The sequence below is a fragment of the Scyliorhinus canicula genome, chromosome 4 (genome assembly GCF_902713615.1).
Source record: "Scyliorhinus canicula chromosome 4, sScyCan1.1, whole genome shotgun sequence".
NCBI lineage: Eukaryota > Metazoa > Chordata > Chondrichthyes > Carcharhiniformes > Scyliorhinidae > Scyliorhinus > Scyliorhinus canicula.
Window position 1 is genome coordinate 39979680 of NC_052149.1, and position 22345 is coordinate 40002024.

General features: G+C 44.5%; 1 protein-coding gene across 2 annotated transcripts in view; it reads left to right on the top strand.

Annotated features, from left to right (window-relative positions):
- The window catches only part of ptch2 (patched 2), a 143424-nt gene that overhangs the window by 56026 nt on the left and 65053 nt on the right, over positions 1 to 22345 (top strand). The window contains exons 1-4 of one of the 2 annotated variants that reach the window (XM_038794090.1): positions 2400 to 2556; positions 5988 to 6183; positions 7539 to 7660; positions 16593 to 16740. In XM_038794090.1, the coding sequence (XP_038650018.1) occupies positions 6010 to 6183; positions 7539 to 7660; positions 16593 to 16740 (444 nt within the window). In that variant the 5' untranslated portion in view covers positions 2400 to 2556; positions 5988 to 6009. Of the gene's footprint in view, positions 1 to 2399; positions 2557 to 5987; positions 6184 to 7538; positions 7661 to 16592; positions 16741 to 22345 lie in introns of those variants that run through there. The other variant, XM_038794089.1, reaches the window with a different exon arrangement.

Genomic DNA, 22345 nt, shown 5'->3' on the forward strand with positions numbered 1-22345 from the left:
TCTTTGGTGTAAAACCGGCACTGACTCTTACTCTCTCAAATGCATCTTTTTAAACGCATCACTGTGGATGTGTGACACTTTCAATATTTAGCATCTTTTTTGTTTGCTTCCTCTGTCCTTCCGAACCACAGAAGTTTCCCCAGCTCACACCCACCAACCCCCCCCCCCAAAACCCCACCCTACTCCCTCCTCTTTATTGCCGAAGGTTAGTCTGTGTGTGCCGTCAGCTTCCGCTTCAGTTCAGCCAGTTCGAGAACGCGAGTGAGAGAGAGAGAGAGAGAAAGAAGGAGAACAAAGAATGGCAATCTATTCTCAAAAGTAGAAAAACAAAAGGGCTTGAGAAGACTCACTCAAGCAAGAAATAGGAGATAAAGGAGCCTCTCTTTGGTTGCAGTAGAAGGGGTCGCTGGTATGTGGGAATCAGAAAGAGCTAGCTTCATGCAATGCCTTGCTCATGAATTATTGGAGTGTCGTTCTGCCAGAGTTAGACTTTTTATCCCCCCTTGCTTTCTATTTGAGATGTCCCTATATACTCGAGACTCTTTCCGACATTTGTTTAAAAGATTCCTCCACTGGCCGGGGGGGGGGGGGGATCAAGATCAGGGGCAGACTTAAATTCTGCGAAGCCAACTGAAAAACAGAAAAAAGGAAAACTAATAAAGCAAGGGAGGACCAATATCAAAAGCACATTTTATCATTTCATTTCAAAGAGGTGGAGTTCTGGTTTCAGCTTGGACGGCGCTTTAAAGCTCAGGCGATCTCATTAAGATGACAGCAAAATCTTATTTAAGGAATCATCTGAAGAAGAAACACTTCTTCACAAATTTCCCTCATGGACATATGGCCAACATTGAAACATTGCATTTCTTGGTAATCAGTAGCATTTCATTGCCATGTGTTATAGATTCTTTGCAAGACCGCTGGCTCTCAGTTCTCACGGAAAAAGGAACGGTATTTCAGAATTCAATCCCCAAACCGCCCATAAACCCTCAAAGTTCTATGCAGTAAAACAAGAGTTTGACTTATTCAGTTGTCTAGTTTATTTGCTGCTGAACCTTAAACCTGTGGTGGCGATGTCAGAAATTGTCAGTTGTCTTGTGCAGACATCACCAAGAGTTATTAAGTCACTGAATCTGCCACCATTCAGTATCTACTGACAGCCACTGGCAGCAGAGAAATGCAGTAAAACACCTCTCTCTAAATATGGTCCTGTCTTCATTTGTTTTAAGATACAATAGGATGGGCAGCATGGTGGCACAGTGGTTAGCATTGATGCCTCACAGCACCGAGGTCCCAGGTTCAATCCCGGCTCTGGTTCACTGTCCGTGTGGAGTTTGCACATTCTCCCCGTGTTTGTGTGGGTTTCGCCCCCACAACCCAAAGATGTGTAGCGTAGGTGGATTGGCCACGCTAAATTGCCCCTTAATTGGAAAAAATGAATTGGGTACTCTAAATTTATTTTAAAAAGAAGATACAGGGCAGCATGGTGGCGCAGTGGGAGCACTGCAGTCTCACGGCGCCGAGGTCCCAGGTTCAATCCTGGCTCTGGGTCACTGTCCATGTGGTGTTTGCACATTCTTCCCGTGTTTGTGTGAGTTTCACCCCCACAACCCAAAGATGTGCAAGGTAGGTGGATTGAACGTGCTAAAGTGCCCTTTAATTGGAAAAAATGAATTGGGTACTCTAAATTAATTTTAAAAGAAGAAGATACAATAAGATACTAAATGAAAGCAGATGGTTCGAACAAGTTTAAGATTGTTACCTGAGGGCAGCACGGTGGCCTAGTGGTTAGCACAACCGCCTCACGGCGCTGAGGTCCCAGGTTCGATCCCGGCTCTGGGTCACTGTCCGTGTGGAGTTTGCACATTCTCCCCGTGTCTGCGTGGGTTTCGCCCCCACAACCCAAAAATGTGCAGAGTAGGTGGATTGGCCATGCTAAATTGCCCCTTAATTGGAAAAAATAATTGGGTAATCTAAATTTATAAAAAAAAAAGATTGTTACCTGATCTCGCTTGTGAGATGAAAGTGTTTGGACGTTACCCTTTTATTTTGCATACTTTATGCTTAGAATACTGCTGCGTCTGGTATTCTATAGCTCATCAAAGTAACATTTTATATTATTTACTTGAGTCGCCAAGCATTTTAGCTCATTTAAATGTTACAGGAAGTCCTGAAATAATAAGAGCAATCGATTGACTTCATTCTCCCCACCCCACTTCCAGCAAGGAACCCAAGAAAGACCTGACAGTTCTGAAGAACTTTATTAGGTCTTGTTGAAATGGAACGAGGCAGTCTGGGGAGGAGGGTGCGAGCTCCCATATAGGAACCTCTTCTATCCTGCCTCCCCGAGTCCAGTTTTCCGCTGAGCTCCGAAATGGTGATGAGCTGGCAGCAGCAGTGGGTATTGAAATGCACTGAAATGAGAAGAAAGAAAGAGAGAGAGAGAGCGGAAAAAAAAGACACTCTTTGTGGTGGCGGGAGAAAACCGTACAAAAGGATATTTTACAGATGAAGAGATTAATGATTTAATGTGGCTGAGAAGAGAGCTGTTACATGGTGAGTGGGAGGAGGAACGAGCACAATGGGGGAGGGGGAGAGACACAATCGAGAGTGGCAGCCAGGGTTGGAGATTGCAAGGCTCTGTTTGTGGGGCGTAATCTGATTATTTAGAGGAAAGACCTTTAATGAAAAATTAATTTGATCGGGTCTGACACATAGCCTGGATATGTGCAGATGGAGAGTGCCTGCTGAAGGAAAATTGGTTTATTAAAATATCACCTAATACAGGCAGAGCTTGAGATCGTAAACAGAACGACACTAATCCCTTCCTTAAAGAAGCACTAACGGCGGGAAAAGGATTCTAATGTTTTGCCACATCAGATAACAAAATACTTCACAATTTCGTTTTTTAGTGTTCAGCTATTGCCATTCATCTTTTCTTAGCTGCTAACAGCTGATATTGTGCTGTGGGAATTATTAGCATGTCTATATGAAATTCCTCTGTTATATTAATTTTAAAATACTGGATGGGCAATTTCATAAAAGTACATTTGCTAATATTGAATGATGAGATATAGCTCTGCTAATGTTTTATTTGTGTTTATATTAAGATTTTTTTTTCTTTTGATGTATTTCATTTATTGATTTTTAATTTGTTTAGTGACCCTATTCCCTGAAATGTAAAGCCTGCAGACAGTAAAGCTCACAGGTGTACGACAGCCTTTTGAAGTCTCCTTGAATTGTCTGTTCCTCTCACTTGTTCGCAGGTTGCTTCTTATTACAGTTTAGTCAGTTTGTCAACAAACAGGTTTACCTCAATAATTAACCCAATGTCGTGAAGTCAGGAGGAGATTGCCTCTTCCCCTCACTCATTGCTCAAATTTAAAATGACCCAGGACAAACCGCACGGCAGTAATATCAAGACATTTGAGAGTTCTCCAGTAATTGTCATGTCTCACTGCACAAAGTTAAGAAATACGAGTGGGCACCGCGGCCTGATCAGGCTTTCCCTCACTTTGTTCCTCCATAATGGGATAATACATGGTCTTTTACTTTGCATCTGGCAATGATATAGGCTTAAAGGAGAAGGTACCACCATGGTAAGTATTGTCAATAGGAAGTACTTACCCACAGATCACCTCTATGTGTTTTATAATATTTGTGTGTGTGTGTGTTTGGGGGGGGGGGGGGGGGGGGGGGGATCAGAAGTGAGAATACAACATTTTAATGTTTAAGAATATTTGTATTTGTGAAGTTCCCCAGTTTATTTGCCCACCTTTTTTGAAGTTTGGGGCAGGTGTGGTGGAGTAGCTTGAGCATCTGGAAAGTATCAATGACAGCAGTGTGTAGTGTCTTTAGAAAGTGATTGTGCATTGGTTCCTTTCAGGGTAAACAGTTTCCATTGCCAGAAGTTACCTGTTGAGTCGCCTTCTCAGCTAAGGCGAGCATTAGAAAAGTGAAATAACTGAAGTGATCTGAAGACCTTGATGACATGGGGGGGGGGGGGCAATTTAGCGTGGCTAGAGTGAGAGAGAGTGGGGGCAGGGGGAGGGAAGTTTCTGCTGATTGCTGTTTGTAACCAACTTATAAATGCATTCTTCATACATATGTTTCTGATTTCACTGCAAGTAGCGGACAGAGGAAATCGTCCTGCACAGTAACTTAAACAGATAGCATCACTTCCACAAAGAGGGAGTCCTCTCATCAGTACAAATTGAATAGTTAAAAAAATGTATGATTATCAGTGATATTTCTTTCTGTGATGTTTGTTTTATCGGTGTTTTGGGCAGTAGGTAATTTATTCAAACATTAAGTGGAATAACATCATCAGTAAAATTGACAGTGGGGAGGTAATGAACTTAATGCCCACAGTTAAAATGTCAACAGATAAAACAATAAAAAACACAAAGGTTCTCCAGGTTAATGAGGATTCATTAATTCACCTCCCTTATACTGTCTCGCATTGTAACTCCTCCAGCACCCTCTCATTGATTCACAGTTCAAATAGCATTATCCCACGTAAGCAATCAACAGCACGACAGAAAAATTATTTTAAAAAGCATTCGATGGTGAAACAGACAGCAAAAGGGATCCTTAATATTGAGACCCCCTGTGTAAATAACATTTGCTTGGTTATATTGGGAAAACTTCAAAAAAGCAACGTTAGCAGAATCTTTGAACAAACTTGGCACAGAATTTGTAACTCCTGGCCACATATTCCACAACTGGCAATATCGTTTGAATGCAGGTGAGAGCAAGTCCCAGACTCCAAATGGATTATTTGATAGGATATGGGCAAAAGCTAGTCAAAACCTTCACTACTTGCCTACCTGTGAGGTGGGTGGTCACCAAGCACCATACAACTTGTGGATGCTAATATACCTCAGCTCACGCAGCATGTCAGCCTCTGCTGATACGCCATGTCCCACTGGGGCTTGAGCAGTACCCACATTTCCTCTTCCACCAAAGGACAGCATGGTAGCATGGTGGTTAGCATAAATGCTTCACAGCTCCAGGGTCCCAGGTTCGATTCCCGGCTGGGTCACTGTCTGTGCGGAGTCTGCACGTCCTCCCCGTGTGTGCGTGGGTTTCCTCCGGGTGCTCCGGTTTCCTCCCACAGTCCAAAGATGTGCGGGTTAGGTGGATTGGCCATGCTAAATTGCCCGTAGTGTCCTAAAAAGTAAGGTTAAGGGGGGTGTTGTTGGGTTACGGGTATAGGGTGGATACGTGGGTTTGAGTAGGGTGATCATTGCTCGGCACAACATCAAGGGCCTGTTCTGTGCTGTACTGTTCTATGTTCTACGTTCTAAGTATTACTCTGTCCCATACAAGGCAACCAGGAATCTCCCACATTAGACAAAGGCCTAGTAGACATAGGTTTACAACATTTTCTTGGGGATCTGATGGTCTCTTTCCAAAACTGGAGACCACCAGAACACCCCCCCCCCCCCCCCCCACACACACACACACACACACACACACACACACACCAACCAGGCGTTTTACATCCATTGCCACGAAGTGAGGATAGAGATTGGGCTGATGATATTTCTTCTTAACTGAAAAGCATAAGTATTCTCACGATTAATATTATTTATAACACTGTTTTCAGAAGAGTAATTTTTTTCTGTCTTTGAGATGTCCTCCATGAAACTCAGTGCAGCACTCCATCTACTGGCTTTTGTAAGAACCATCAAAGTTCACTTTGGCAGTCAAGACTGCATTCTGAACTTTCAGCCCATTGGTTGAGCATGCAACAAATTGTCTATGAGCTGTCCCATTTAACTTGATTGAAGATGTAAAGAGAATTCAACCTGTGCGGCGCCAGTAATTTATATAGCCATTGCAGAGTTGCTTCTTCAGCCTGTTTCCTAACTTCCTGTTACAGATTACTTCAGATCTGTGCATCACTGATATCAATTGGAGATAGGGAATATGTATCAGTTTAGCGAAAATGAACAATTTAAGGATTAATTTTCTTTCAACAGTGGAAAACCAGATATTCAATGGATGAACCTTGACCCTGTGCAGCTCCTGGATGAACTAGGGCAATTTACATCTTTGGAGGGATTCAGGGAAATGCTAGATAAGGCTCAAGTAGGACATGCTTATATGGATAGACCTTGCTTACAACCAATTGACACTGAATGCCCTACAACTGCCCAAAACAAAAAATCACTGGAGGTAAGCCCTTTGATAATCTATTTCTGTACTTTTGACCTCAAGGGAAATTTTGGACTTCAGCACTTGCAGTGCTGAGCTGCACATGTCGCGACTAATACAGACATTTGAGAACAGCCCTAGTGTACAAAGCAATGCAAATGCAGAGGAGCAGAATTTGCCCTACAGTTTCAGAGAGGCCACTGTATCTTTTAGCTGCAGAGGATCCCAACATTCACCGTGACTTCCTTATTAATTTGACTTGTTATCTTAAAAGACCGGGGCGGGATTCTTCGGGCTCCCAGCCCCGCATTTCCTGGTGGGGGGAGGTGGTGCGCCTTTCGCTGGTGGCGGATTCTCTACTTCCGCCGCTGTCAATGGGAATTTCCATTGCCGCCAGGAAACCCGCGGCGGGATTTTGGGGGGGGGGGGGGGGGTGCAGCCGTCGGACCATGGAATTCTGGCCCAGCTGAAGTTTATTGAATATTGGTGTAATTTCATATATTGGCTCTTGGGTTTTCACAGAAGATTTTTTTTTTTAATAAATTTAGATTAGCCAATTATTTTTTCTATTAAGGGGCAATTTAGCGTGGCCAATCCACCTACTCTGCACATTTTTGGGTTGTGGGGGCGAAACCCACGCAGACACGGGGAGAATGTGCAAACTCCACACGGACAGTGACCCAGGGCCGGGATCGAACCTGGGACCTCAGCGCCGTGAGGCGGTTGTGCTAACCACTAGGCCACCATGCTGCCTTTCACAGAAGATTAATAGAGTGGAAGTCTCTTTCTAACAATGGTCCAAGCTCATGTTTGAAACAATTTTTTTTTAAATTTAGAATATCCAAATCTTTTTTTTTCCAATTAAGGGGCAATTTAGCGTGACGAATCCACCTAGCCAGGATTGAACCCGGGTCCTCAGCACTATGAGGCAGCAGTGCTAACCACTGCACCACCATGTCACCCCGTTTGAAACAGTCTAAACCGAGTTTTTTGTGGGTAAGGGTCCATATAGAAACCTGCACCAATTCTGAATTGTTCATTCACTGCACTAAATGCTTGATGTAGGTCCTCAGAAGAAGTATTGGAATAGAAAGTTGTGACTCCAAAGACTGGGGCCACACAAATCAAGGTGACTTTCTGCCTATTGGTTAGTCGCAAAGTTGCCAGGTATCTACTTATATTTTTCCGAGAAGTTGTGGTGCCTGCCTTCGCACTGAACCTTGCTTGAAATTTAAGCCTGTTACTAGTTGCCGGAATGTGGCTACTAGGGGCTTTTCACAGCAACTTCATTGAAGCCGACTTGTGACAATACGCGATTATTATTATCAGTATTAAGTTACCACATGTAAATTAAGCATATTTTTATATTGTTACAGGCTCCTAATATTCCCACAGAATTAACTGGAGGCTGCCATGGATTCTCAAAGAAGTTTATGCATTGGCAAGAGGAGCTGATTTTGGGCGGTGTGAAGAAAGATTCCCAGAATGTACTGCTGAGGTGAGGCAAGAGGGAGAAGGAAAATTAAAGGAGTTAGAATTAGGCCCAAGTGGCACAATCAGTTGGAACTCTAAAGCTGCGATTTGAATCCTTACCAGACTTTTTATATGAAAGTCTCTTTTCTCTCTTAAGAGGCTAGTAGGTTTGACAGGGGTGAATTTCCTTGGGCCACCCCCTCAATATGTTTCAGGAGGTTCCGGCCATTTCCTAGTCACCCTGCACTTGCAGTACAAAACCATGTCTAAATGGGGGACAACTGCTGGGAATTAAGTCAACTGCTGTGAGAGTGGCTGGAATGAGAAAAGCATGTGTCACGATGAGGAAGTCCATGACATTCTTTTGAAATTGCAGGGTAATGTACAGTGGAATGCTTGAAAGTGCTCTGTTTTGTAACTAACCTGTGAAGCAAAATCTTAAGAGGTGGACGAGGTAGATGCCCTTTTTGGAATGCCAGCATTCTGATCTACCAAAACATGGCCCTGTGCAGAATGAAGCCCCATGCATTTATTGCAGGCTGGTTGCATAATAATTCCACGATGACTGTCCGCCTGATCATCCAGGAAAGGATGTGTCCTCTTTACTACAACAGTGAAACTGTGCCCTTCCCATTTTTGGGGTGTTTCAGGGTGGTACTGTTAAATTTGCCAGGTTATTAGTTGATCAGACCTTTCCTTAGGGCATTGCACCTACTTTGATGACACCCTGAAGAACATACCACTTGAAAACTAGCCGACTAGAAGCAACCGGCTGGTTGTGTCGTTACACGCCAAACGCAGAATTATTATTCTTGTTAATGTGAGCTCGCTTTGTTTTGGTCCCAAGTGGTGTTGAAGGGGTTAACGTCTAAATCAGGCTGATTTGCCTTCCAATAACCACATTGCAAAGGAATTCCTTGCAAGGGCAATCAGTGCTGCCCTTTGACCTGATCTCTGGAGTAGCCAGCTGCAGTAAGTGGATGGTCATATAATCCTGCCTCTTACATCACTCTTTCATTCTTAAAGAGCGAGTCTCACCATCAGGTCCCTTTTAAAGTAGGGAGGGTCTCATCACTGGAGCCCCTGTTTTAAAAAAAAGGAGCCTCACCATTAGGAATGATTTCAAAGAAAAGGATCTCATTCTCTTTCAAAGAGGCAGTCTCACTCACCACTATAATGTTTTTTTTAAGCCAAAGAATTATTTTTAACTTTTAACATTTATTTCCGAGTGCCGATTAATGACGTTTTGAATGCGTATGTTAAAAAGGAGATACAGGGCAGCACGGTGGTGCAGTGGGTTAGCCCTGCTGCCTCATGGTGCCGAGGTCCCAGGTTCGATCCCGGCTCTGGGTCACTGTCCGTGTGGAGTTTGCACATTCTCCCCGTGTTTGCATGGGTTTCGCCCCCACAACCCAAAGATGTGCAGGCTAGGTGGATTGGCTACGCTAAATTGCCCCTTAGTTGGAAAAAACGAATTGGGTACTTTAAATTTTTTTTTTTTTAAAAAGGAGATACAGAGCCTGCCAACACAAAGGAGCTGGGAAATAAATAAAGATGCACGGCCTAGGATTCCCACTGTGATAGCAGAAGGTGTGCAGGCGGTAATCCTGGCTGTTTGTTCCCAAAGACAAAATTGTGGGAATGGAGTCATCTTGTAGACAGAGAACTGGGACCTGTAAAAGGACTTCAGCAGTACTTGCCCCAATTTGCCTTGTAAATTCTTCAGAGATTTCTCCAGGATCCCAGCCTGGAGAAAATGAGAAATCTTCAATTCTAATGGGAGCATTTTGTTCACAGAAGAGAAGTTATTCATCCCACTGCATTTGAGAAAAGCTAATGATCCTCACGGATTGTGTAAAGTCTGGGATTGGGAAAGGCTGTTGATCACCTCTGGAATTGAAAAAATTGTTAATCCCCTGGGATTAAGTCAGATGAACTCTGAGGGCGGGATTTACCAAGCACCCGTCATTTGTCGGCAGCAGAGGCGGATCTTCAGGTCCTGCCGTTGTCAACGGGAGTTCCCATTGAATGCACCCCTCACCACCGAGATACCCAAGGGGGGGTGCACCATAGGTGGTTCTGGAATATCCCGCCAGATAACAGCTGGTAAATTCCGCCCAGGATCTTGCAACAGTGATCATTTCATTTCAGCTACTTCACATTGTAGTATTCAGGAATTCGTCTGAATGGGGCGGCATATGGTGCAGTGGTTAGCACTGGGACTGCGGCACTGAGGACCCGGGTTCGAATCCCGGCTCTGTGTCATTGTCCGAGTAGAGTTTGCACATTCTCCCCATGTCTGCGTGGGTTTCACCCCACAACCCAAAGCGTGGCCAATCCACCGACCTTGCACATCTTTGGGCTGTGGGGGTGAAACCCCGCAAACATGGGGAGAATGTGCAAACTCCACACGGACAGTGACCCAGGACCGGGATCAAACCTGGGACCTCGGCGTCGTGAGGCAGCAGTGCTAACCACTGCGCCATCGTGCTGCCCTGCAAACATGTTAACTTAATATGAAAAGGAAATAGTCTAACATTGTTTAATTAAAAAGCTTATTATAGTGCCTGTGAAACTCTCGCTTTAAGAACAACCATCATCTTTGAGGCAATGCTAATTATAATTGTCCAAAATATTGCTTTGTTTCCATTATCAATGACTGGAGTGGGAGGAATTTAGTTTTGCAGTGGCATAGAATGTCACTTCTCTGTGTCAGTAGTGTCCATGTACTAGTTTACGGCTGCTGAGAGAATCCCCTGGGTTACTCTCTTCCCGGACATAGAGTCCTTTGCAGGGTTACCGTTTTACACCCACCAGGAACCTCTTCAAAAGAACGCTGGTAAAAATTGGCAGCTAATCTCCCTGTCCAACTCCATGGCTGCCTGGGGAGAAGTGTGTAGCTCTGGAAATAGCGAAACCTAAAGACAGGACAAAATAACAGCGATCATTTCAAATTATAAAGAGGAAATACTTTAAATCATAAAAAAAATTGGATGGAATGTTATATAATCCCAGTATTTTTGATCCTGTTTATTTTTCTATTTAAAATCTGTCTGAAATGAATGGGATTACAACAAAGTTGGTCCTTTGCCCAGAAATGTGACCTGGGAAATCTCCATGGATGTGGCACAATCCCTTTAAACAGGCCGTGAACAACTTGGAAACATTACTTTGTGATATGATTTACGATATCCTAGTTTTGCTCTTTGAGTTATGATTGTCAATGTGCCAACCAACAGGCTGCCCAGTAGCTGAAAGCATAAACTGGATTTGCACCTGCGACTCCACGCCTGTGAAGTTTCCATGGTGGAGCTGCCAACAAATTATGTTATTCGGGTGATGGGAGGAATCCTACTTTCTTGGCCCAATGTTGCCCAAGGCTATTCTAGGTTACCTGACCTATGCCTAAAATTTCAGGCTCAGGATAATAATTCTAGGAGGCACAGAGTGAAAGGCCAAACTGGGTTATTTTAAACTGAAAATCAAGTCGCTACTGCGGCACACAAAACAAACGTCCCAGTTGAGGACTATCAGGATCTGCCGGTCAGGGTCTGGGAGCTACGTTTCAAGGTCCCACTAATGAGCTTCAGCTCGGCGGGCCTCCACTCGCTCACCATGGGAAGACGTATTCTAAAAAGCCTATGGGGAGATCAATCTGGGCGGGGGACAACTACTCAGGATCCCCACAGGATGATGCCATCTTCTACACTCAGCTCTTGTCGTTTAGTGAGGAATGGCTTCATGTCATCCATGGGGTGTCCTCGGATTCCGTCATTGAGGATCATATGGTGCAATTTTTCCAGTGTGGGGTCCTTCTGGGTCCACGTTTGAATCTGCTTTGCGGATACTGACAAGTATCATGATGACTTCTTCTAATGCCAACAGAGAGGCCAGGCTTGTGGGCAGTGGGAGGCGACTCAGGGCATCTGTGTTAGCGATGGGTGTTCCTGGGTGGTGCTTGAGAGAATATTTGTAGATGGCTAGCAATAATGCCCAATGTTGGATCTAAGCCGAGACGATAAGGGAATCGCTTTACCCTCTTTGAAAAGCCCAGCAGAGGTTTATGATCTATTACAATTGTGAAATGTTGGCCATAAACATATGGGTAGAATTTCTTCACCCCAAAAATAACAGCCAATCCTCCCTTTTTAATCTGAGAATAGCGTCTTTTCAGTCCGCCAAGGTTCTGGATGCATATGCCATAGGTCTCTCTGTGTCATTGAACCATCAATGCAAAAGGACTTCCCCTACTTCATATGGAGAGGCATCACATGTTAATATCAGTTCTTTCTTGGGGTTGTAATGAGCCAGGATGTTTGATGATAATATCTGCTGCTTCACCTTCATGAAGGCCTAATCCTGTGGCACCTGCCACGACCGTTTTTGGTGCTTTTTTGAATCAGTGTGAGCAGGGGTAACAATAAAGTGGCCAAGCTTAGGATAAATTTCCCATAGCAGTTTACGATGCCAAGGAAAGATTTTAATTCTGTTGTATTTTGCAGGGTTGATGCCTTTTTGATGGCCTTGTATTTATCCTCCATTGGCTATTTTTACCGATTCAGTACCCTAGGTACACTTTGCTTGCCTGGAACACACATTTTTCTCATTTGAAATGGACACCTGTATCAGAAAATCATTTCAGAACCTCCTCCAGCTTTGCTAGGTGTTCTTTTCACATGGCTCTTGTGATTAGTATGTCAAAGAACAATACAGCATAGAAACAGGCCCATTGGCCCTCCAAGCCTGTGCCAATCATGAAGCCTGTTTAAACTAAAACCTTCTGCACTACTGCGGTCCGTATCCCTCTATTTCCATCCTATTCATGGACTGGACTAAATAGCTGGCTTGTGATGCAGAACAAGAACATAAGAACTAGGAGCAGGAGTAGGCCATCTGGCCCCCTGAGACTGCTCTGCCATTCAATGAGATCATGGATGATCTTTTGTGGACTCAGCTCCACTTTCCGACCCGAACACCATAACCCTTAATCCCTTTATTCTTCAAAAAACTATCTATCTTTATCTTAAAAACATTTACTGAAGGAGCCTCAACTGCTTCACTGGGCAAGGAATTCCATAGATTCACAACCCTTTGGGTGAAGAAGATCCTCCTAAACTCAGTCCTAAATCTACTTCCCCTTATTTTGAGGCTATGCCCCTTAGTTCTGCTTTGACCCGCCAGTGGAAACAACCTGCCCGCATCTATCCTATCTATTCCCTTCATAATTTTATGTTTCTATAAGATCCTCCCTCATCCTTCTAAATTCCAATGAGTACATTCCCAGTCTACTCAATCTCTCCTCGTAATCCAACCCCTTCAGGTCTGGGATTAACCTAATGAATCTCCTCTGCACACCTTCCAGCGCCAATACGTCCTTTCTCAGGTAAGGAGACCAAACTGAACACAATACTCCAGGTGTGGCCTCACTAACACCTTATACAATTGCAGCATAACCTCCCTAGTCTTAAACTCCATCCCTCTAGCAATGAAGGACAAAATTCCATTCGCCTTCTTAACCACCTGTTGCACCTGTAAACCAGCTTTTTGCGACTCATGCACTAGCACACCCAGGTCTCTCTGCACAGTAGCATGTTTTAATATTTTATAATTTAAATAATAATCCCATTTGCTGTTATTCCTACTAAAATGGATAACCTCACATTTGTCAACATTGTATTCCATCTGCCAGACCTTAGCCCATTCACTTAACCTATCCAAATCCCTCTGCAGACTTCCGGTATCCTCTGCACTTTTTGCTTTACCACTCATCTTAATGTCGTCTGCAAACTTGGACACATTGCCCTTGGTCCCCAACTCCAAATCATCTATGTAAATTGTGAAAAATTGTGGGCCCAACACTGATCCCTGAGGGACACCACAAGCTACTGATTGCCAACCAGAGAAACACCCATTAATCCCCACTCTTTGCTTTCTATTAATTAACCAATCCTCTACCCATGCTACTACTTTACCCTTAATGCCATGCATCTTTATCTTATGCAGCGACCTTTTGTGTGGCACCTTGTCAATGGCTTTCTGGAAATCCAGATATACCACATCCATTGGCTCCCCGTTATCTACCGCACTGTTAATGTCCTCAAAAAATTCCACTAAATTAGTTCGGCATGACCTGCCCTTTATGAACCCATGCTGCTTCTGCCTAATGGAACAATTTCCATCCAGATGCCTCACTATTTCTTCCTTGATGATAGATTCCAGCATCTTCCCTACTACCGAAGTTAAGCTCACTAGCCTATAATTACCCGCTTTCTGCCTACCTCCTTTTTAAACAGTGGTGTCACGTTTGCTAATTTCCAATCTGCCGGGACCACCCCAGAGTCTAGTGAATTTTGGTAAATTATCACTAGTGCATTTGCAATTTCCCTAGCCATCTCTTTTAGCACTCTGGGATGCATTCCATCAGGGCCAGGAGACGTGTCTACCTTTAGCCCCATTAGCTTGCCCATCATAACCTCCTTAGTGATAACAGTCATCTCAAGGTCCTCACCTGTCATAGCCTCATTTCTATCAGTCGCTGGCATGTTATTTGTGTCTTCAACTGCGAAGACCGACCCAAATAACCTGTTCAGTTCCTCAGCCATTTCCTCATGTCCCATTATTAAATCTCCCTTCTCATCCTTTAAAGGACGAATATTTACCTTAGCCACTCTTTTTTGTTTTATATATTTCTAGAAACTTTTACTATCTGTTTTTATATTCTGAGCAAGTTTACTCTCATAATCTATCTTACTCTTTATAGCTTTTTTAGTAGCTTTCTGTTGCCCCCTAAAGATTTCCCAGTCCTCTAGTCTCCCACTAGTCTTTGCCACTTTGTATGCTTTTTCCTTCAATTTGATACTCTCCCTTATTTCTTTAGATATCCACGGTCAATTTTCCCTCTTTCTACCGTCCTTCCTTTATGTTGGTATAAACCTTTGCTGATCACTGTGAAAAATCGCTTGGAAGGTTCTCCACTGTTCCTCAACTGTTTCACCATAAAGTCTTTGCTCCCAGTCTACCTAAGCTAGCTCTTCTCTCATCCCATTGTAATCTCCTTTGTTTAAGCACAAAACACTAGTGTTTGATTTTACCTTCTCACCCTCCATCTGTATTTTAAATTCCACCATATTGTGATCGCTCCTTCCGAGAGGATCCCTAACTATGAGATCATTAATCAATCCTGTCTCATTACACAGGACCAGATCTAGGACCGCTTGTTCCCTCGTAGGTTCCATTACATACTGTTCTAAACAAGACAGCAGCATGGGTTCAATTCCCGTACTGGCCTCCCCGAACAGGCGCCGGAATGTGGCTTTTCACAGTAACTTAATTGAAGCCTATTTGTGACAATAAGTGATTATTATTATTATAGAAGGAATCTTTTTCAAAGTCTTGATCCTTGAAATTCATCTTCCCTAGAGAGCAGTAGCAAGATAGTCATGGGATATTTTTAAGCTGAGTTAGATAGATTTTTAATTGACCAAGAAAGTCAAAGATGGTTGATAGTAAAGTTGAGTTGAGGCAACAGACAGATCACCCATGGGCTTATCAAATAGCAGAGCTGGCCCAAGGGGCCGTATGGCCTACTCCTAATTTGTATGTATCAGCAGATAGGGATCAGAATGGGATTTCTCCCTGTCACAGCTCAAGGGCTGTACGGCTTCCAATCCTGCCCAAGTTGATGTGAGCTAGCTCAGCACAGAATGTGTGGAACATCTGGTTTGGTACTATAATACGTAATACTCACAAAACCACCAGGGAATGTGTTTTTTAAATGTATATTTTCTTCTTGATTTCCCACATCATAGAGCAGAGAGGGAAGGACAGGCAACCCACACTCAGATCTTTACCCCTCTATAACTGAATGAGTGAAAGCATCCATATGAATGACTATTTGCCCAGTTTCTTTCCCACCCTGGATGGAAGCATCCTGACAGCTCTCTCCTACTCTGCATGCCACAGACCACCATAAGTGGCATGTGCTGTCATGTTGGAGCTCCAGTGCACTGCACCACCACTACTGAACTGTTCCTAAAATGCAGGGCAATCGCTTGACCTTAAGGCCACCTTGACTCTGATATCAAAATATTCCTCATATCCACATTATTAAAAGAGAAATCAGTTAATTGCACTCTCTCCCCAGCGATATGGTCTTCATTTTAAACATGCTCCAAATCATTGTAACCTAGCATAGAGTACAAATTATGGCTTCCCTCCTGATTACAACAATGACTGCTCTTCAAAAATACTTCATTGCTTTGAAAGCACTGTGCAACATCCTGATGCTCTATAGAAATTCAGGTCTTACTTTCTAACCAGGGACCTGGGTTCGATTCCCGGCTTGGGGTCACTGTCTGTGCGGAGTTTACATAGAATTTACAGTGCAGAAGGAGGCCATTTGGCCCATCGAGTCTGCACCGGCTCAAGGTCAACACCTCCACCCTATCCCCATAACTCAGTAACACTAAGGGCACTTTTGGACACTAAGGGCAATTTATCATGGCCAATCCACCTAACCCGCACGCACATCTTTGGACTGTGGGAGGAAACCGGAGCACCCGGAGGAAACCCACGCACACACGGGGAGGATGTGCAGACTCCGCACAGACAGTGACCCAAGCCAGAATCGAACCTGGGACCCTGGAGCTGTGAAGCGATTGTGCTATCCACAATGCTACCGTGCTGCCGAGCCTGCATATTCTCCTCATGTCTGCGTGGGTTTCCTCCGGGCGCTCCGGTTTCTTCCCACAAGTTCTGAAAGACGTGCTTGTTAGGTGAATTGGGCATTCTGAATTCTCCCTTTGTGTAGCCGAACAGGCGCCGGAATGTGGTGACTAGGGGATTTTCACAATAACTTAATTGCAGTGTTAATGTAAGCCTACTTGTGACAGTAATAAAGAGTATTAAAGAGTTTATTAAAAACAAACTTTGTTTATCTTTTCCCTCCCTTACTGAAGTGCGGAAGCTCTCCAGACCATGTATCTACTGATGAGCCCAAAGCAACTTTATGAACATTTCAAGGATGATTATGAAATCCATGACATCAACTGGAACCAGGAAAAGGCAACAGCTATCCTGGAAAGCTGGCAGCGGAGATTTGTGGAGGTATTTCTCAAAGTGCTCTGCCCTATTCTTTTTTTGACATGATGTTACATAGAGGAGGAAATGAAACACGAAAGTGACCCCGCAAGTGAGGAGCTTGCCTTGCTTGTGAGGCGCTTGTCTTGCTTGGAGGGGAAGCAGCTGAGGTCACCCAATGGGCCATCTCAATCTTAATGAGAAAGAAGCCACAACCCATTTTGTCATATGTTTCTAATTGCTCACAGAGATTGTTCATCGTTGGCATTTTTGATTTGTTGAAAGATGGTGGGTTCAAATTATGGTGGCCCTCTAAAGGGAATGGAGGAGCAGAGGGAACCTGCGTGTGTATGCGTGTACGAACCCCCACGAGACCCACGGGGAAACCGGAATTGATCTCCCTGTGGGGCCCGTGGAATACGAAGTTCCCCGGTCGTGGGTGGAGGCCCACCCAGCTGGGGCTCGTAGGATCGAGCACAAAAGCTGGCTCGAGCATGTTGGTTGTCCCAACGGGGGCTGTGAAGTGTAAATAGTTACTGCCGTGAGCAGACTTTATGTTACGTTAAATAAATCCTTTATTATTCCTACCACTGGCTTCCTGGTCATTAAAATGTGACTAAGTTGAGCGGCATTGTGGTGCGGTGGTTAACACTGCTGCCTCACGATACTGAGGAGCCAGTTTCTATCTTGGCCCTTGGTCTCTGTCCGTGTGGAGTTTGCACATTCTCCCCATGTCTGCATGGGTTTCACCCCCATAACCCAAAGGTGTGCAGGATAGGTGGATTGGCCTCGCTAAATTGCCCCTTAATTGGGAAAAAAAGAATTGGGTACTCTAAATTTATAAAACAAAAAAAGAGATAGGAGAAGTTAGGACCATTTTCCTTGAAGAAAGGGAGGCCAAGAAAAGATTTGATAGGAGTTATTCAAAATCATGAGGGGTATCATAGAGTAGAGAGGGAGAAACTGTTCCTATTTATGAATGGGTTGAGAACGAGAGGGCACAGATTTAAAGAAAGCTGTAAAACAAGCAAAAGTGATATGAGAGGGAAACCTTTTCCCACAGCGAGTGGTTAAGGTCTAGAATGCACTGCCTGAGAGTGTGATAGAGGCAGGTTCAATGGATGTCTCCAAAAGGGAATTAGACTGTTATCTGAAAAGGAAGAAGGGTCACAGGAAGAAGGCAGGGGAATGACACTAAGGGAATTGTTCATTTGGGGGTCCAGTGCCATGATGATGGGCCAAATGGCTTCCTTCTGCACTGCAGCAATTCAATGATTCAGTTGTAACTGATTGACCACTGATCTGTACTATCGAGTATATGAATAGAAAAAAGTATTACAAATGGATATTTCCCATAACCGGCTTTAACTCATCAATTGTAAAGTTGCTAAGGATGAGCCCATGAGAATTGTGCATCATTCAGCACATTGAAATAGCTCCACCCAGAGGGCAGCACAGTGACGCAGTGATTAGCACTGCTGCCTCACGGCGCCGAGGTCCCAGGTTCGATCCCGCCGCTGGGTCACTGTCCGTGTGGAGTTTGCACATTCTCCCCGTGTCTGCGTGGGTTTCGCCCCCACACCCCAAAGATGTGCCGGATAGGTGGATTGGTCATGCTAATTGCCCTTAATTGGAAAAAAAAATTAATTGGGTACTCTAAATTTATTTTAAAAAAAGAAATAGGTCCACCCAGAATATCAGCTTTGGGTTGAGAGCAATGAATGGAATGGTGATGGCAAGAACAACTTATGTTTATACTGCTCTTTTAACACAATAAAACATCCCGACACGCTTCACAAGAGCATTATAAAGCAAAGTAGTACACTGAGACACATCTTTAACCCAAATCAATGAAAGCTATGTCAAAGAGGTCAGTTTTAAGATGTGTCTTAAAGAAAGAACGAAAGCCAAGATAGAGATTGAAAATTGTATCAGGAAGGTATTCCAGAAGTTAGGGCTCAGGCAGCTGAGTAATGCACAAGAGGTCAGAATCAGAAGAGCACAGATATCTCGGAGGGTATGGGCCTGGAAGAGATTACAGTGATAGGGATAGAAAAGACCATGGAGGGATTTGAAAATGAGGCTGAGAGTTTTAAAATCAAGGCTTTGCTTGACTGGGGGCTAATGTAAGTCAGCCGGCACAGGGCTGTTTGGGGAATGGGACATGTCGCAAGTAAAGACACAGGCAACAGAGTTTTGGATGACTTCAAGTTTACGACGGAGAACATGTGGGAGACCAACCAGGATGGCACTGGAATAGTCAGGTCCAGAAATAATGAATGTCTGAATGAGGGTTTCAACAGCTGAGAAGGCCTCAAGTCAGGTAATATTGCAGAGGTCGAAGTAGATTGTCTTGGTGCAAAATGGAACAACAGAAAAGCATTGTCCCGTTCTGTTTATAGTAAATAGTGAGTTGTTCATCAGAAAGAAATGCTGAGAAATTCTTTAATAAACTGTTTAAAATACCAGTTACTCTTAAGAAGTGCTGCTCAGCAGCGGGGCACATTATGGATCATAGATCAGCAGTACACATCAGGGATTGCTGAGTCTGTTAGAGTGATAACATTGGCCACCAGCCAAACCAATGGGGCAACAGGATTTCACGGCTGTGGCAGACAGCGTGTATATGGCTGTAATTTAATCTCCAGATTTATATGATATCCATAAATTACCAAAATATAGCTTTTTAAGACCCTCTAGACTAAAGTATAGAGAGCAGTTAGTCATTGCCACCCATTCAGTGCTCTATAAGTTATTGTATCAAACAGTTAAATACATAACGGAAGTATTACAAATATTCAAAATATGAAATTTACTTTTTGGAGAAGTCGAGTGTGTCGATGAAGGAATGCGTTTGTAGAAACCAGGCGGGATTTTATATTCACAAATAGGACGGGCTATTCTACCCTGTGTGAATGTAAGTTAGGGTGTTATAGCGTTGGATTGGCAATATGATATCATCATACCAGTCTTCCAAATTATGGAAGACAAGCAGGCGCCCAAATTGGCAGCCCTCCCGCCATTTTGGAACTGCTAATTAACAAGTTATTAAACTAGCATATTCTTCCCATATTTGCGTGGGTCTCACCCCAACAACCAAAGATGACCAGGGTAGGTGTATTAAATTGCCCCTTAATTGGAAAAAAAAAGAACTGGGCACTTTAAATTTATTTAAAAAAAATGAAAAAACAAGCTAAACTTGTTGACGACCCAGTTGTCCCCAATTTTTCCATGCCCGCTGCATTTCTAGGGCTTCGGATGGGAAGTAATGCTTTACAGTAGCTATAATGAGGTGGCACATGGGCTGAAGGAAAGGCCTGCCACTGGGACCATAGGACCATGACAAAAAAGGAACAGGAGTAGGCCGTTCTGCACCTCGAGCCTGCTCTGCCATCAGTGGCTGATCTGATATTCTTCACTTCCACTTTCCTGCCCTTTCCCCATAACCCTTGATTCCTTCACTGACCAAGAATCTATCTATCTCAGTCTTAAATATACCCAAGGACTCTGCCTCCACACCTCTCTGTGGCAACAAGTTCCAAAGACTCACAACCCTCTGAGAGAGAAAAAATCCCTCATCTCAATGTTAAATTAGCACCCCTTTATTCTGAGACTATTCCGTCTGGTCCTAGATTCTCACATGAGGGTAACCATCCTCCCAGCATTTACCCAACCAAGCCCTTTAAGAATCCTATATGTTTCAATGAGATCACCTCACATTCTTCTAAATTCCAATGAATAGAGTCCCAACCTGTTCAACCTTTTCTCATAAGACAATCCCTCTATACCAGGGACTATGGTTAAATGTACCAACAGATGCTGCTGAGGAAGATGGCAGCGTCTATGTTTTTTTATGACATTTCTTAATATTTCTTATTGAAGGCATGAAAAAAGATTGATTCTGAGAGCAGGGGGCCTTTATAATTCTAGCTCTGACTGACTTCCAGTTCATGGCTTTACCCCTTTGCTACATGATGTCCTGGCCTACAGTGCAATTTTGGCACAGAGCTCCCCTTTGCCCCTCTAATTCGCTTCCTCCCCACTGGACGGCCACTAATTGACCATCCAACACTTGATTGGATGAACTGGGATGGTGGACGAGGGAGGGAGTTGCCAATGATATTAAATTAGGGGGTATGGCAAACAGTGAGGGACATTGCTGGAGATGTAGACAAGTGACAGGACCAATTCAATGCAAATAAATGGGAAACTACAGTGAAAATAAATGTACATTCAATAATTGAGAATTTTAACAATCTGGAGGATAACAGAAAGCCATAGGTGTTACCTCTTAATACTGGAGATCCTTTTGGGAACTCATCCTTCACCCAGAGAGGGAACTGGGCCAGGGTTAGGATGGTGAGTGGAGGGCCCCCTCCATCCCTCATGGGACAGATTTAGGAAAGTCCAGCTCAGTGAATCATTAAGAACATAGAATGCTTTATCACAAGTGGCTAACAAAATTCTATTTAAATGGAGTTGGGTATATATTGAAAAAAGGAAATATTAAATGAGATAGGAAAAGATTGGGATAGCTTCAGCTGAGGTGTGATGGACCAAATAACCTCCTCCTATACTGTAGGCTTGTAAGGTGTAACTCAGCTTTCAGTGATAGGATGGTGCAGCGTCAGAGAGGTTATTACAATGCCATAAAGAGTGGTTGAACACAACTAAAGGGTTCTTTAATGCCTCTGCTAGGACTAGTTTGGGTTTAGGGTCATTGAGAAGCCTATTTGAGAAGGACAGGCCAGCGGCCGAATGGGAAAGTATGTGGGGCGGGATTCTGTCGTAATCGGAGGGGCGGGCAACTCCAGCGGGAAGGAGTGGCATGAACCACTCCTCCACACCTTCAGGGGCTAGGCCGGCCCCGGAGTGGTATGCGCCGCGCCGGCCAGCGGGGAAGGGGCTTGCCAACCGGCACCGTAGGGACTCCGCTGGCCGGCGCCAATTGGCGCATGCACAGGAGCGACAGCGTTTGCTGGCATCATCCCAGCGTATGCGCAAAGGGCTTCATCTCCACACCAGCAATGGCGGACCGCTACAGCCGCTGGTGCGGAATAATAGAGTGCCCCCACGGAACAGGCCCCCCCGCGGATCGGTGGGCCCCGATCGTGGGCCAGGCCACCGTGGGGGCACCTCCCAGGGCCAGATCCCCCCGCGCCCCCCCCCACCCCGAGAACCCCGGAGGCCACCCACACTGCCAGGTCCCGCCGGTAAGGACCTACTCTAATTTACGCCGGCGGGACTGGCAAAAAAAAACGGGCGGCCACTCAGCCCATTACAGGCCGGAGAATCGCCGGGGGTGCTGCTGCCAGCGGCCGCATACCGGTGCGGCGCGATACCTGCCTCCGCCAAATCCCTGGTGCCGGAGAATTCGGCAGCCTCCGCCAAATCCCTGGTGCCGGAGAATTCGGCAGCCGGTAGGGGCGAGTTTCACACCCCCCTCGGCGATTCTCCGACCCAGCGGGGGGTCAGAGAATTCTGCCCGTGGTGTGGCGCTGAACCTTTTCAACTCAGAAGATTTGACTATTAATTCCCAATTGTGACTAAGCTACTTGGCTGGAGCCAGGTCACAACAAGAAGAAATTGCGTTTTTCTAATAAATTTCACACAATGACACATTGCAAGATGC